Raw genomic sequence first — 16,921 nt, 5'->3', positions numbered from 1 at the left:
GGCTCATAGTCATCCTGTAATCAACAAATATATCCTACTCTTTCTCCTCCTATGTCACTTCCTACTATTACGTCCCCAGATAATAGCAAAAATTCTTCTTGTTAGTCCCTAAGTGCATGACCTTGCACTTTGCACTATTAAATATCATCCCATTTCTATTACTCCAATTTAAAAGGTCATCCAGATCTTCTTGTATGATATTCCAGTCCTCCTCCATATTGGCAATACCTCCCAACTTTGTGTCATCTGCAAATTTTATTACACACTCCCACTTTTTGTGCCAAGGTCAGTAATAAAAATAAAACTGATCCCAAGACTGATCCCACAGGAACTCCACTAGTAACCTCCCTCTAGCCCAGTAGTTCTCAATTTATTACACACTGTGGGATGCATATGTAGTTCACAATATGTTCCCTGGGCCGCAGGGGCTGGGACCCCAGACTCCGCGGGGCTGTCCGGCAGCGCTCCCGCCCTAGACCCCCACCACGCCCTCCGCCACGCAGCTGCCCCAGATCCCAACTGCCCACCCTGGATCCCCGCCATGCAGCTGCCCCAGCCCCTGAAGCTTGCAGGGCAGGCAAGGAGCCCTAGACCCCCAACCCCATGGGGACGGCCGGCAGCCCCAGTCCCAGAATCACATCACATGGGGCAGCCCGACAACCCGAATCCCTCCTCACCAGGCAGCCAGGAACCTGGCAGACCTGGCATGTGGGCAGCCTTTAGCACAAAGCTGAACTGGGCTGCATGCGGACTGCGGGCTGAGAACCACTGCTATTGCCTGACAGTTCACCTTTCAGTATGACTTGTTGTAGTCTCCCCTTTACCCAGTTCTCATATTAATCCCCATCTTCTCCAATTTAACTAATAATTTCTTATGTGGAACTGTATCAAATGCCTTACTGACATCCAGATAGATTAGATCTACTGTACTTCTTTTGTCTAAAAAAATCAATTATCTTCTCAAAGAAACATTAGTAACTTTGTTACTACCTCTTGAAAACAACAATTGAAACAACTGTAGAAAAATCTACAATTACTTTCTGTCATTTAGGCTACTTAATTTTTGCAGTTCACCAAGCTTGGAACAGATCATTTAACTTTAGGAAGCATCTTAACAGCCCTTTCTTACTTGTTAATCACTCTGTTTATAAAAAAAATTCTGACTCCCTGCCTCAGGAGCAGAAGCTGGAGCAGCATGTCTCCTGTCTTCTCTGCAGAACTCATTACATTGCATACTCAGGCTGCCTGCCTGGGGCTTGCAGTTTAGGGGGGCAATGCCCCCCCATGCCCTTCCATCAAACTCCCCCAATGTCCTGAATCACACATACACACACTAAGTTCAAAAACACTTCTCCCTGACCCATTTTAGCTTTCATAGTCTAAAACCAAAGCTAGTCAGTTTCCTAAAGTACAACTGCAGTAGATTATCTGCAATGACCAAACCTACTTTTCACAACAGTAGATAGTTCTAAAACAAAACCCCCTATTCCTCTGCAAACCCATTCCATAGCCATCTCTTTCACCTCCCTCCTAAAAACCAGCTTCTGCTACTCAACTAATCTTGAGGCCTGGTCTACGTGTAAAACTTCTGTTAACATATCTAAGGCATTCAGGGGTGGGAAAAATCCATACTCCTGAGCACTGCAGCTATACTGACCTAACCCCTGGTGTAGATGCAACTAGGTCAATGAACCTAGCTACCATCTGACCCCCAAAACTCGGGGAGGTGGTGTTCCTACAGTGATAGAAAAATCCCTTTCATTACAGTAGACTGTCTACAATATGGGGTTATGCTGGCATAGCTACGATAACTATGCTGCTGCTATAGTCCCCGTAGTGTAGACATGGCCTACATCTCTGGAGTGGAGGAGGAAACAGAACCACCAAGATACAATATGACTCCTGAGTAATCTGTGATCTTCACTTTGTCCTTCCTCTGCACATCCCCTCTGCCCCAACACACACACACACTCTCTCTCTCTCTGGGTCTGTTTATGACCTTCACTTTGTGGACACATTGACTATATTGTAAGATCTTTGGGGCAAGGACTGTTTCTTTACTAGTTTTTGCAGGACAGCCAGCACATGTTTAGATGCTTGACAAATAAATCACAAAGCTAGAACACAGAGGACTTGACTGTTGGTTCAACAGAAAGGTAAGTTTGGATTTTTTCCAAGGCTGCAGTTTTTCTTTTGCAGTTTAAAGTATTCTGAAATTCCAATGCCAGCACTCTTTTGTGTAGGAACACTATGGACCTGTCATCTTGGACACAATCCCTTAGCCTGGGATTTTCAAAGGAGCCTGTTTATTATTATTATATCATTAATGTCTACAATATGATAGGAACTATGCACAAACAGTCCTCCCCCAAGCAAACTATCATTACCCTGATGTATTTATTATCATAAACAAAGGGAGTTGTGTGCCAAAGCTCATTGAACTTCAGTGGGAACTGGGTATCTAACTCCCTTTGGCTCTTTTGAAAATCCCAGCTTAAAGTTGCTAGTTTTCATGGTGATGTTTCCCCATGGATTTGCAGAGAGGATTTCTCAAATGTTTGATTAAACTGTTTTAGAACCGATTTTAAAAAATTAGAATAGGAGAGGAATGCCACTAACGAATTCCCATACTAGGTACACAGGTTGTCTCTACAGAAAGAATAATCTGATTCATACAAATAATGAAGAATTTCACCAAAGCAACATCCAAGTTGTCAGACATTTTTTATGATAAATTTTTAAATTTTATTTGGCCAAATTCACTTTCAACAGTACCATGAGACAAAGATTAAAGAATTAGAAAGTCTGCTTACTTTCTTGGCCTTTCCTCATTTCCTAGTCCCTCTTCCCAAACCAGAAAAATGATATGTCCCTGTTTCCTACATCTGGAATGCTCCAAAGATAACCTTGGAAAATTCACTCAGTAGTGGACAGAAAGTGATTAAGGTACAGATTGTTGCATTTCATCAAGAGAAGATGTCAGTGGAGCATATTTGGGGTTTACAGTGTGTCATATTTAGTTGTGAGTGTTGAGGGGTACTTGACTATGGCTTTTGTTTATCAATGCCTGGGAACACAATCATTTTGAACTGATCTTTAAATAAAGTAATTCCTCATATTATTTGAATTTCTAACTTCAGATTTTTTTTAAATAATTGTAACAAAATCATAAATACTAATAAAAAGATTGACTTTAAAAATATTTGTATTTAGGATCCATGTATATGGCCCTTCATTACCATAATTTGTGAACCTTCCACATACTTAAAAATAGACATTCGTTCTCTCTTCCCAGACTGTAGGGAAAATAGCTTGATTGGCATATGAGCTTTAGTTGTATTTGTCTGTACATTTGAGTAGGTGTATTGTGTCCATCAGAAAACTCTTTGGCACTCACTAAGTCTACTCAGTATATCAGAAGAGTTGCTCCTGATTGATAGGAGGCATACATCTCCCCTCTGCCCCCCACCTAACCAGGGCAGAATATTCTGCCTCTGAGAGATTATCAATACCCAGCCCAGGCAGTGGGAGACCAAGGCCCAGAGAGCAAACTTGTGTTTTAACAAGACATTACACTGTTGCCAAACTCAATTGAAGTCCCCATTTCTGTCCCACACATAAACCTCATCCAAGTTCTGCTAATGTTGTCCTTTCTGATCAGATGGTGCACAAACAAGGATATAAATAAGACCAAGTCAGGTATTTGAAACACATAATGGAGAGTTGGAGAAGGTAGATGTTGCTCCCAAGCTGCTTTAGGTGATCTCTCCATTCATCTCAAGAAGACAGAAGAGAAAGAAGGAAAGGAAGCAATTAAAAAGCTGCTTCTCCCAGTGCTGCTCCAGACAATCCTTAAGCCAGTAACCTGCCCCCACACCTGTCCTCACAGGGGGGAGAGCATACCTTACTTTATTTACATTCAGCTGAGTAACATCGCTCCATCAGGCTCAACGGGTAGTGATCAACAGCTCGATGTATAGTTGGCAGCCAGTATCAAGCAGAGTGCCCCAGGGGTTGGTCCTGGGGCCAATTTTGTTCAACATCTTTATTAATGATCTGGATGATGGGATGAATTGCACCCTCAGCAAGTTTGTGGATTACACTAAGATGGTGGGAGAGGTAGATATGCTGGAGGGTAGGGATAGGGTCCAGAGTGACCTAGACAAATTGGAGAATTGGGCCAAAAGAAATCGGATGAGGTTCAACAAGGACAAGTGCAGAGTCCTGCACTTAGGAAGAAAGAATCCCATGCGCCGCTACAGGCTGGGGACTGACTGGCTAAGCAGCAGTTCTGGAGAACAGGACCTGGGGATTACAGTGGGTGAGAAGCTGGATAAGAGTCAGCTGTGTATCCTCGTTGCTAAGAAGGCCAACGGCATATTGGGCTGTATTAGGCGGAGCACTGCCAGCAAATCGAGGGAAGTGATTATTCCCCTCTATTCAACACTGGTGAGGCGACACCTGGAGTACTGCATCCAGTTTTGGTCCCCCTAATACAGAAGGGATGTGTCAAATTGGAGAGAGTCCGGCGGAGGGCAATGAAAATGATCAGGGGGCTGGGGCACATGACTTACGAGGAGAGGCTGAGGGAACTGGGGTTATTTAGCCTGCAGAAGAGAAGAGTGATAGCAGCCTTCAACTATCTGAAGTGGGGTTCCAAAGAGTATGGAGCTAGGCTGTTCTCAGTGGTGGCAGATGACAGAACAAGAAGCAATGGTCTCAAGTTGCAGTGAGGGAGGTCTAAGTTGGATATTAGGAAACACTATTTCACTAGGAGGGTGGTGAAGCACTGGAATAGGTTACCTAGGGAGGTGGTGGAATCTCCATCCTTAGAGGTTTTTAAGGCCCAGCTTGACAAAGCCCTGGCTGGGATGATTTAGTTGGCGTTGGGCCTGCACTGAGCAGGGGGGTTGGACTAGTTGACCTCCTGAGGTCTCTTCCAAACCTAATATTCTATGATTCTATGATCTTTTGAGGGAGAAGAGGAAATAGTTTGATTGCTTTGTTTTACCCTGGATAAAGAAGAAAAAAAGCAAAAGGTAACTGACATTAACGCAACAGACAATCTGATATTGGTATCACACTATTGATTCTATGTTTGTTATTGCTAAAGTGAAGGGTTACTACACTTACTTGCCCACAACATAAGTCGGATGAAAGGGGAAAATGAAACATTTTACCTCCACTGAATGGTTACTGAGGTCTGAATTTGAAATTGCAGGATTTCCAGGGAACTAGGTTTTTTTATTGAATTGTATTGTATTGTATTTATTGAATTCAGTATTGAATTTTAATCATAACATAACCATCAGCTCTAAACCAAATACAGTTCTGACAAGAGGGACAGATAGGTAGATACTATGTTAAATACCTGACCAACACTTGGAATTTTTTCTACTATCCCATTATAGCCACTCAGTCATACTCAGTTTTATTTCTGATTAGTTGAAGGGGCAGGTCACAAAATCTGCTTACGTTTGAAGTCTATAACAAGTTAGATGGAAAGTGTCATAATTGAGAAATTTAATATTTATACATTCAGCAGGAAAAAAATCTAGTCTCAGAGAAATTTCTCAGTATTTTCCTAGAAATTTCCAGGATCAATAGCTACCCTGTTTCAAGACTGAAAAGATATTAAAAACAATAACATTTAACAAAAGATAGCATAAACACAGAGATTGTGCTGCTCATTGTGTGGGTGAAATTCAATGCACCCATCTCACCTATTCATTTTCACTCATGTCAATGCCTGCAACCATCAGGAGCAGGTGAATAGAGGTCTGAAGAATATAAAGGGAACTGCACACAGTTATTAATATAGTATGATGGGCGAAGTCCTCGTTTTATCTAGAGTCTGCTAGAATGTTTTTCTTCTTCTATGGTATGAGATCACCACCAATCTGCAGAAATTTCCATCAAGCAACTATTTCTGAGGTCAGATTGCAGGGTGGGAAAAGAGTAAGTTCTTTCCTAGACTGTGAGATTCATATCACCGAGACAGAAAAACAACAACAGACAATTAAGAAAAAAATCACAAGGGAGAGAAACAGATCCTTGAGTACACAGCATAGCTGCAATCTGATAGACAAACTTTTTTACTGTCTCCTAGACACCTTACAAGAAAATCAGTGTGTGGGGATAGGGGAGACAGTGTTTAAAAGTGTCCCTCAACAGGGCAGGTAGAGCCATACTTCAAAAAGTATTTAGGCACCTACAGATGTTGACAGAAGCCTAGTGGGATTTTCAAAAGCTGCCAACTTGTTTAGGCACTTCTGAAAATTGCACTAAGAGCCTATTCATATCTTAAGACACCTAAATATCTTGGAAAATCTGGCCTACAGTAACCACAGGCCAGTCTCCAACAGGATTTAATGATACATTTATATTTTCCCCCACAAACATTTAGAAACAAACAACTGAGATATCATAAAACATCACATAAGAATAAAATATTCAATAGTCAAAGTGTTTTTGTTTTTTAAAAAGAAAGAGGAGGATGGGGAAAATCCTAAATTTTCCTACCTAAAATTACAACACATGTCTGAAAAGTAATATTTTTATTGGCTCTGGGAACTAGGAAGGAATGGTGGCCAGATGCATACGGGTTACATATATAACCCTTCTGCCCATCTAAGTTGGCAGCAACAAGGGCAATACTTCCCCTCTCGCAAGCACGGAGTTTGAGTGTAGCAGAAAATATTTAATAACATGAGGTAAACGACATCAGCATTAAATTGGAAAAAACCACCACAAACAGGATTCATAACACAAACCATGAGCAAAAACCCACCCTAGCAAATTGGGCTGTGTCCTTTCCCTTTGGTTCTTGAATCCAGCAACCCAAAAATCACTCAGAGTTCCCAAAGTCCAACACCCCCAAAGTCCCAGAAGTCCAACAAACCCCAAAGTCTCTGTCCCTGGTTAGTGCAGCCCCAGAGTAAAAGGGGGGTACTCAGGGTGTCAAAGGACACCTTACATGATCCAAGGCCGGCCATCTCTCCATGAGGTTCCGCCGCAGCCTTCACCACGAGCCAGTCCACTTCCTGCCGTTCCACAAACTGCTCCGCTCTACAAGCTGCGCCGCTCCGCTCACCAACCTGTGAGCCGCTCCAGCTGTCCCCGCAAACAGCTCCGCTTGCCGTTCCTTGGGCCACTCCAACCAGCCCCACAAGGCTCTGCACCACTCACTGCTCTTCCAGTTCCTTGGGCCACTCCAACCAGCCCCGGAAAGCTCCACACCACACTCACTGCTCCTCCAGTCACCCCCACAAATTGCTCCACCAGCTGCTTAGCAATATAGCTTCAGGCTCCCCCACTAGTTAACACAGCACTCATTGATCTCAGCTCTTAATAACTTTAGCTCTTTTGTGATTTCAGCTCATAGTAGGGGAGCCCCAGAACTGGTGCACCATTGGCCCAAAGTGAATTCAGCTCAGCAACCTGTAACTAGACTCCTAATAAAATCAAAGTTAGCTCTGACATTCAACAGTGGAGAGAGGAGGTGGTGCAATTGGTATGTTAAGCCCTCAGAGAAGGGCCCATACCATCAGGTACAAAGACCTGTCCCCATCCTCTCTCAATTCACTGGGTTTTGTAACCCATGCCCCTTGTCAAGCAAGTGCTACTTAGGTAATGGTGAAGGACTCACTCAGTCCTTCTGTCATACAACAGTTCCACTGGCCTTGATTCACAGAATCAGGGTAACAAAACTTTATTCTTCCTGCCCCAATAACAGAGAAACTGGGGATCCCACACCAGCCAAAATAACCACTTTCAGTTGCTGTTGTTTCATGCCAGGCGAGTGGGTGTGCCTATGCAAACAAGATCAGCCCCTGGAGTTCTTTTCCACACTCGCCATAATTCACCACCAGATGTCAGGGTAGAGCTCATCCTGACTCTGCTTACACATATTAGTGGCAACCCCTGCAAAGGCTCAATCAATCGCCCTCCTAGACCCTTAAAAAGGTTGAGGGGATCAGAGCACAGAAACACACACAAGAAGTCAAGAGGAGGTCGCAAAGATAGCCTGCTGGAAGCTACTATATTTTAAAATCAACTTGTTAACGGGCTCTAGGGCTAACAGAAGGGAAAATGTCACATCACAGGCCCACTCTGGAGCAGTCCTCACCAGCTCCAGTGTTAGATCTGACAGGGGCTTTGAAAGTAGGAGAAATCTTTGAAACTTGGCTTGGAGAACATGTTTCTGGGAGTAAGTTAAAGGGCATGTTTTCAGCAGGTATTTCAAGCCTGACTCCTAAAGTTAAAAGCAAAGGATTAAACTAATCCTTGTTTAGCTAATGCAAACAAAACGTTTCAAATGTAACAGCTTGGAAGTTTGATTAGACAAGAAGGGAACTTTATTGTTCAGAAATAAGAAGTCACAATTGCGGAGATTGCTCATTTAAAATCAAAATGCATTTTTGGCAGCAATTTTTCAATGGATGCTGCTTATAGACCTTGAACTTCAGTGAAGAGAGCAGAGCATAAAAGTTTTTTACTGGAAAGTTAGATCTATCATTGATATGTGCCAGTCTGAATTCTATTCTATGCAGTTCAAATGGCTTTAATCAGTGGTGTAAGGAAAAGATGGAGTTATGATACCCTCTCTTCCTTAAACATGTTAGGAAACATTCTTGCTTTCCAAGCCCTCAGCTCCAAGCACTTTTCTAGGGAGAAGACTTACACACCAACAAAGTTGGCCAACACTCTAAATCTCTGAAAGCAGGGTGAAGTAACTCCATGATGATATAATTTTGATACTAATGCACACATTTTTCTTGAGTACGAGATACTTAAAGTTCATACCAAACTGTAAAATTAAGTGGGGGACATAGTTTAAAAAGATTAAAAGTGAAAGAACATGAATGATCTAGTATAAATCTTTATATGCAGTGTTGTAGCCATGTTGGTCCCAGGATATTAGAGACACAAGGTGGATGAGGTAATAACTTTTATTGGATGAAATCTGTGTAGCATGAAAGCTTGTCTCTCTCACCAACAGAAGTTGGTCCAATAAAAACTATTACCTCCCCCAGCTTGTCTCAATAGTATGTCTTTAGGATTCATGCTGTTTTTTTACATTTCTCTCAGCATAGCCATTGCCCAGAGACCAATTTATTTTCAGTTTCACTTTGCTAATTAATAAAATGCTGCCTTGGCTAATCTTCCCCTGCAGTGTTTAAAATTCACTGGAAATAGTTTTCACATAAACATAAGGCCAATGGGCCAGCTCCTCAGATAGATCAGCTCAGCTCCATGCCTCAATGGAGCTGTACTGATGTACACCAACTGACTCCATATCTTTGCTATCAAAGTCAGTTGGTGTACATCGGTATATATATACACACACAAAACACAGATTAAAAAAAACTAATGCGGTCTTGGGATGCATCAGGCGAGGTATTTCCAGTAAAGGTGTTAGTACCGTTATACAAGACACTGGTGAGACCTCATCTGGAATACTGTGTGTAGTTCTGGTCTCCCATGTTTAAGAAGGATGAATTCAAACTGGAACAGGTACAGAGAAGGGCTACTAGGATGATCCAAGGAATGGAAAACCTGTCTTATGAAAGGAGACTCAAAGTACTTGGCTTGTTTAGCCTAACCAAAAGAAGGCTGAGGGGAGATATGATTGCTCTCTATAAATATATCAGAGGGATAAATATCAGGGAGGGAGAGGAATTATTTAAGCTTAGTACCAATGTGGACAGAAGAACAAATAACAAATAGATATAAACTGGACATTAGGAAGTTTAGACTCGAAATTAGACAAAGGTTTCTAACCATTAGAGGAGTGAAGTTCTGGAACAGCCTTCCAAGGGGAGTAGTGGAGGCAAAAGACATATCTGGCTTCAAGTCTAAGCTTGATAAGTTTATGGAGGGGATGGTATGATGGGATAGCCTAATTTTGGCAATTAATTGATCTTTGATTATTAGCAGGTAAATATGCCCAATGGTCTGTGATGGGATGTTAGATTGGGTGGGATCTGAGTTATTACACAGAATTCTTTCCTGGGTGCTGGCTGGTGAGTCTTGCCCACATGCTCAGGGTTTAACTGATCGCCATATTTGGGGTCGGGAAGGAATTTTCCTCCAGGGTAGATTGGCAGAGGCCCTGGAGGCAGGGCTGGCGCAACCCATTAGGCGACCTAGGCGGTTGCCTAGGGCACTACAATTTGGGGGGCAGCGACCGTGGTGGTATTTAGGTGGCAGGACCTTCCGCTGCCTCTGTGGGGGGCGGAATTTCAGGGCGGGACCTTCCGCCACCTACGGCGGCGGAAAAGCTGGCGGCACTCCTGCCTGGAGGTTTTTCGCCTTCCTCTGCAGTGTGGGGCACGGGTCACTTGCTGGAGGATTCTCTGCACCTTGAGGTCTTTAAACCACGATTTGAGGACTTCAATAACTCAGACATAGGTTAGGGGTTTGTTACAGGAGTGGGTGGGTGAGATTCTGTGGTCTGCATTGTGCAGGAGCTCAGACTAGATGATCATAATGGTCCCTTCTGACCTTAAAGTCTATGAGTCTATGAGACTGAAGGCCCAAATGTGAGTTTTACTGATCCTACTTATTTCAGTGTAGAAATGAGCAGTGTCCGAATGTAGCACATTTTAGGGATAGCAGTGCTCTTCAACAGAAGGAAGAAAAGAGTCTTCCTAGCATACCCTAGGGCAGTCCAGCAGAGGTACTTACAGCAGTAATGTCAACCCCAAGCATTTGACAATCATTAGTCAGCCTCAAAAAATCATGAGATTAAAATAATTAAATTGTGGGGGTTTTGTATTTGCCTTCTGGTTTTTAAGCCTCTAGTCTAGAGGTCACATGTTCAAGCTTTTCTCCACAACCTCATGAGCTCCAGAAACTTAGCCTTAACTTACAAATAAATAAATAAATAAATAAGCTGGGATTGCCATGTAATCACACAACTCCAGCAGCTAGGATTTTAAGAAAACCACCAAATATTGTAAATTGAGCCATAAAATCAAAAGAATTGCCAACACTACCTAATTTCACTGAAGCTCCTGTTTTCCTATCCATGTATTGGGGAGCTTCCACTTCCATTTCAGGACAAGTAAAACAAAAATTGAATCAATCTATATCTAAAGCCTTGAAATGCAATTAAAAAGTGAAGGGCTGTTTAGCTTTTGCCAAATATTTTAAAAACACATGTCCATAATATCCTCTTAGTCTGAGAATGAAAGTGTTCTCATACAAAAAGAACACTATTTTTTTAATGTCTTGAGTGGAGGTGACATTAAAGTAGTTTAACAACTTCTGTCTACACATTATGCCAAGAAAGGCTTGTTGGTGTGCCATCATTTTCTATGTTACCACAGCACTGATAATAAGGTTGGTTGGTACTGCTGTCACAGTTAACAGGAGGAGCATGATGCATTATTTATGTATCCCAGCATAATGTCCATTTTGATTTTAGTTAATTTCATCTTCATAAACTGATCAAAAATATCTAGAACTGAGAGGTTTTTTTAAATGAGACTATAGAAAAATTAACAGATCAGATTCTTATCTTCATCCCTCCCACCCCCAAAATCTCAATGACAATTTAACAGTTTTAATTGGTATTAATATGCAGAGATAAGTCAAGACTGGGACTCAACCCAGTTCCCTGAGAACAACCCTGCCATTTAATCTGACAGGGCAGCTCACATTAGCAGATTCATGTTACAACCCCTTAACAGGAAGTTCTTGCCCACCATGTTTATGGTTCTTAACATTTCAGATTTCTCTGATTTAAGACAATGGCACTAAACTTTCTTTTGGCATATCTAAAACTGTGCTAAATACATTATGAGGGACTGACTTCCTCCAGTTATTGTGCACACTGCTATGTAATGGCCAGCCATATGAGAAAATAGGTGATTTTTACTTTTGAAATTCTATGCCTGCTTTATCACAGTAAAATTCTCCATAAAACTCATTGACCTTTACCACTACAGCTCAAATAACCCATCATTGGCTGCACTTCCTAGTAAAGAGTGTTTGGGAAGTAGGTCCAAGGAAACAGCGGTAAGGAAGGGCTGTCTACACTATGCAAACTATTTGTTAGGGGAAGGGAGAAGGATTTCTTTTGGTTTGGTCTTATAAAAAAACCTGGTTTCTACTGCTCTATTCGTTGCAATTCTCTCTGCAAAGAATTTTTCATTTTCATTCATTCAGTCATGCATAAGGATGACAGAGAATCGTTATCATAAGCAATTTTTTTTAAACCTAGGAAAAAAGCATCCTGCTATGGTTGCTTTCTCTATTCTTCCTGCCAGGAAACCAGCTATTGACATTCCACTGGCTTGCAGGGACTTAGTATAAACTAAACCTGATCCTCCCATGCCCAATAAATCAAAAGCAAAACTCACTTTGACTTCAATGGTTGAGGATCAGACCATAAATTAGTTCCTATATTCCCCTGTAATCTGGCTTGATCATAATTACTGTATTTTCAATAGTGATTGTGTCACAACCATTCCAAAATATTAGATCTATGGACACCATTTCCCATTTTATAAATCAAGAGTGAAATTCTCTCTCTGCCTTGCAAAGATTTAATAAGAAAGTATCCCACCCAGCGAAGCCTCGAGTTACTCATGTACAAGTTTGAGAGGTTCACCTTTACAATCATTCCAGATACAAGAAGTATCATCATCATCATGTTCCTATTATGCCTCTGACGTTTAGGGCAGTGACAAAGCTTCTCCACTCCTGTCTGTTTCTGGAAAGTCTTTCAATTGTTCCCCAGCTGTGCCCCAGGTTTTTCAGCTTGGCTTCCATCGCTCTTCGCCATGTTGTTTTTGGGCAGCCTCATTTTCGCTTGCCTTCAGGTGTTTATCTTACTGCTAGTCTGGTGATTTCCATCAGTGTCAATAAATCTTGGTTTGAGATTGTTCTGGGCCAAAAGCTATGGAGGATTTTTCTGAGGCAGGTTGTATGGAATGAAGACTGTTTGGACATGTCATACTTTCTCATTCCCCAGCATTCTGCACTTCATCCCTTGAAGACCTGGACTTCACAGATGATGTCGCTCTCCTATCACATACCCAATACCATATACAAAAAAAAACCCAACTTGATTCAATGCATTGAGCCAGCAAATTGGACTGAAAATCAGCCGCAATAAGACAGATATCATGACCTTTAATATTGCCTCACCATCACCAGTATGGATAGAGGATTATGTTCTCACCAATGTAGAAACATTCACATACTTGGGCAGCACCAAAATCAATAAAGCCAGGAACACCTTCAGGAGCTTAAATGCAGTCTGGAAATCATCAAAATACAACACCAAAACCAAATTTAAGATTTATCAGAGCTGCGTACTTTCAACATTAAAAGAAGGATATTTCTAATTAAATATTCCACTATGCTATATATCATCCTTGAATTCAAGAACCATAGGCATTAAATATTCTCTCGCTGGTAACTTATCAAATCAGACTCTAGGTCAATGACTCTCAATCCTTTTTTGATTCTTAATCTACAAAATGGTAACAAATAATCAACACGATCTTGGGTTAATTAAGGGACAATCACTTGACTGTTGTGGGGGAGAAAGAGGGCTGATGCAACTGTGTGGATTTCATTCCTTACAGCTCAGAGACTGCTGTTTCAATAGGCTCCACAGCCCCTCGAAGTGCCTGGATGAGCCTGTGAAAGCTGCGGAGCCACTCTTGGAATTAGTAGTGGCAGGAATATAGACAGCAAGAGGGAGGTATGGAAGTGAGCTATTCTTTCCCTCCTGGGCTCCTGTTGGGTCTTAGGCTAGGTCTACACTACCCGCCTGAATTGGCAGGTAGAAATCGACCTCTCGGGGATCAATTTATCGCGTCTCGTCGGGACACGACAATCAATCCCCGAATCGATGCTCTTACTCCACCAGTGGAGGTGGGAGTAAGCGCTGTCGACGGGAAGCCACAGAGGTCGATTTTGCCGCCGTCCCTACAGCAGGGTAAGTCGGCTGTGATACGTAGAATTCAGCTACGCTATTCGCGTAGCTGAATTTGCGTATCTTAAATCGACCCCCCCTGTAGTGAAGACCTGCCCTTAGTAATCAAGGAATTTTGCTCCTCTTTCAGACAGGTGACTGTCTCTCTCATGAGCCACTTCCAGGCTGTTCCCCATCAATTTAATTGCACTGCACTAGACATGAGTAAGAGAAGAGTGGAACCGACAGCCAGCAAACCTTACATTTTTTGGTTGCAGAAGACATGTTATTAAGGCCCAAACTGTAGGTCTGGTAAAAATAAATTCACAGAATTAGAGACCAATATTTTGGGAATGTTGTTTTTATTTCAAATGAACAGCTTATTGTTTAGATTTAAAAGCATTTCCAAACATTACAGCACTGTGTAGCCTGCTCGTGCACTAGCCTAATGAAGTGACATGGACTACCATTGTCGAACCAAATTGAGTGAAGTATAAAAAGTAAACTGATTTTTTAAAATTATTTGTTCTAATCAGAAACAAATATTAGCAGCATATGTTCCAAGTGGTTTATTTTGTTGTTCTCATTTTTAAAATTAAATTCGTCAAATTCACAGAACCCCAGTTACTTTTTTTTTGCTAGTTTATTTTCCTCTTTCTTGCTTTTAAGTTGGCAACAATTATTTTAACAACAGGGAAGCTTCACCAAATGCTGACCTCTCAACTTTGTTTACTTTCATACTGATCTTCAGTGGATCCTGCCTACATACACAATACAATCCTAGATTTGGGGACAAAGGAAACGACCATTTTCTGATTGATCTTATCTAACTTCAAGAAAGGTAAAATCTCCAGGATATGTTTGCAGGGAATGTAAGGTCACAGCTGTCAAGAACATTTATGGCTCTGGAACAATGCAATCAGGAGTATATCTAATCACAGCTAAGAAACAACACTTAAAATTACATCATGTATGCCACACATTGATAGCACCCTAGCTGTAGAACAAGGTGTTCTTGTAGAAAGATATTTCAGAATTATTAAGTCTTCCCATTGCATGTCAAGCTTCCTTACAATCACCATTGCTTTTCCCTGTCCTGCCTTCACCCCCAAGTCTGTCCATGCTAATGTGATGGGGGGAGGGGGGAAATCACTATTAGAGATTGGAATGAAGTCACTTTTACAGTCTAACATTTGACTTAAGGGAGATAGGAACCAGGGCCTGCCAATATAAGAGAAAAGATTTATCCCCGCCTTGCCTATGGCCAGTCCACAGAACATTTCTGCCCCCTATAATGTAGGACTCACCTGATATGACACAACAACAAGCCTACTGTTAAAAGACTGACAATACACCCAAATGATCAAGTCACCTCACCCTAAACCAAACCTCAGAGCTGTCAATCCCTTTGAGTGGCTCAGGCAAGAATGAAATCCATGGAGCTCCACTTCCATCACCCCAACCATTTACAGTTGGCAGACACAGCACTGCCCCTACAACAAGCAACTTGAGCTCTTGGCTCCTCTTCTAATGTTTACAAACGAGAGTTCCCACCGCAGCAATGACATCCCGCTACTGGTACCAGAACATGCCAGATGCCTTTGCGCCATGGCACTGTGCTCCTCAAAGAATAATTGGCCCCCATCCCCTCTTCTCCCATCCCAGCTGCACTGGGGCCGAAAACGGAGACCTAGGGTGGGAGGAGCAAACTGGCTGAGTCAGCCCCCAGCTGTGGGGTGAAGAATTCAGGATGCCGAGGGGAGGAGGGAGTCCCTGGGAAAGGGGGTCGTGTCCGCGCTGAGGATGAGAGAGACTCTGCGTTCTCGGCAGGCGCCTGGCTGGCCCCCGGAGATGGCCGGGTGCCGAGGATAAGGGAGTGTTTGCTCCAGGGTTGTGCTGGCTCCCTGACTAGGGTGGCGTCTTGGCGCAGGCCATTCCCATCCCGATCCCTGGAGGCATCCCCAGCTGCTGGCGCAGAGCCCTCCCCCGCTCCGAGTGGGTGGCCGGCGCAGCCCGGCCCACAGACAGTGGGCAAGCAGCGGCCCAGGCTCACCTCCTCGGCCTGCTTGCGCAGCGCCTTCTCGCGCTCGTACTGCGTGAGCAGCTGCTCGTTGTCCTCCCGCAGCAGCTCCAGCTCCACCTCGTGCTCCTGGTTGTCGGTGAGCACCGAGTCCAGGTTCTCCAGCACCGTCACCACCAGCGGCATCAGCTCCTTCACCACCTCCTCGTCGTAGCAGCGGATGAGCCGCTCGAACTCGCGGTAGATGCTGTTGGCCAGGCCTGACACCCGCTCCGACATCACCGAGCCCGAGCAGTAATCGTCCCCCGGGTACACCCCAACGCCGCCATCGTCCAGCTGGATCTCCAGCATCCTGCCGCCCGTCGGCCTGCCGGGCTCCAGGGAGAGCACCGCCGCCGAGGCACCTGCCGAGCCTGCCTCCGCCTTCCCTTGGATGTTGAGGCTGAGGCTGCCGCCGGGCTCTGCCCATCCTCCTCCTCCCTGCGCCAATGGGCACTCCCAGCGCCGCCTCCCGCGTGCCGCGTCAGCGCCAGCCCCACACACGAGGGAGGGGAGTCGAGGCTACCCGTAAAGAAGGCAACTTAATCATACACCGAAGGGTTAAAAATAAACTCAGATCCGTCCTCACCCTCCCTTCAAAACTCCCTACTCCATCCCTTTTATGAAAGAAGACCCGCAGTATTCCTGGTAACAACAATGATGCTGGGGTAGTTATTACTAATGAAAGGGGCCCCATCTATGTAAGGTAGGGTTACCATATTTTCAGCCCCCGGCCCCACCCACGCCCCCCCCGCCCCAACTCCGCCCCCTCCCCTGCTTCCCACGAACATTTGATTCGCGGGAAGCCTGAAGCAGGTAAGGGGGCTGTTGGGGGAGGAGGCGCGGCCCAGGCTGGCCCCCCCGGCCTCTCCAGCTTGGGTCGGCTCGGGCCCTGGGGTGCCGGCCTCGGGCACCCCCGGCCCGCCCAG

General features: G+C 43.8%; 1 protein-coding gene across 29 annotated transcripts in view; it reads right to left on the bottom strand.

Annotated features, from left to right (window-relative positions):
- MAPK8IP3 (mitogen-activated protein kinase 8 interacting protein 3) overlaps positions 1 to 16,422 on the bottom strand; it is a 174,831-nt gene extending 158,409 nt beyond the window's left edge. For 14 of the 29 annotated variants that reach the window (XM_034782838.1, XM_034782851.1, XM_034782840.1 and 11 more), the window contains exon 1: positions 15,987 to 16,422. In XM_034782838.1, the coding sequence (XP_034638729.1) occupies positions 15,987 to 16,304 (318 nt within the window). In that variant the 5' untranslated portion in view covers positions 16,305 to 16,422. The remainder of the gene's footprint in view (positions 1 to 15,986) is intronic. The other 15 variants (XM_034782850.1, XM_034782857.1, XM_034782863.1 and 12 more) reach the window with 2 other exon arrangements.
- Between the last annotated feature and the right edge of the window lie 499 nt (positions 16,423 to 16,921).

Source organism: Trachemys scripta, chromosome 10, assembly GCF_013100865.1.
Source record: "Trachemys scripta elegans isolate TJP31775 chromosome 10, CAS_Tse_1.0, whole genome shotgun sequence".
NCBI lineage: Eukaryota > Metazoa > Chordata > Testudines > Emydidae > Trachemys > Trachemys scripta.
The sequence above is the reverse complement of the archived record's forward strand: the minus strand, read 5'-3'. Positions and strand labels throughout refer to the sequence as shown.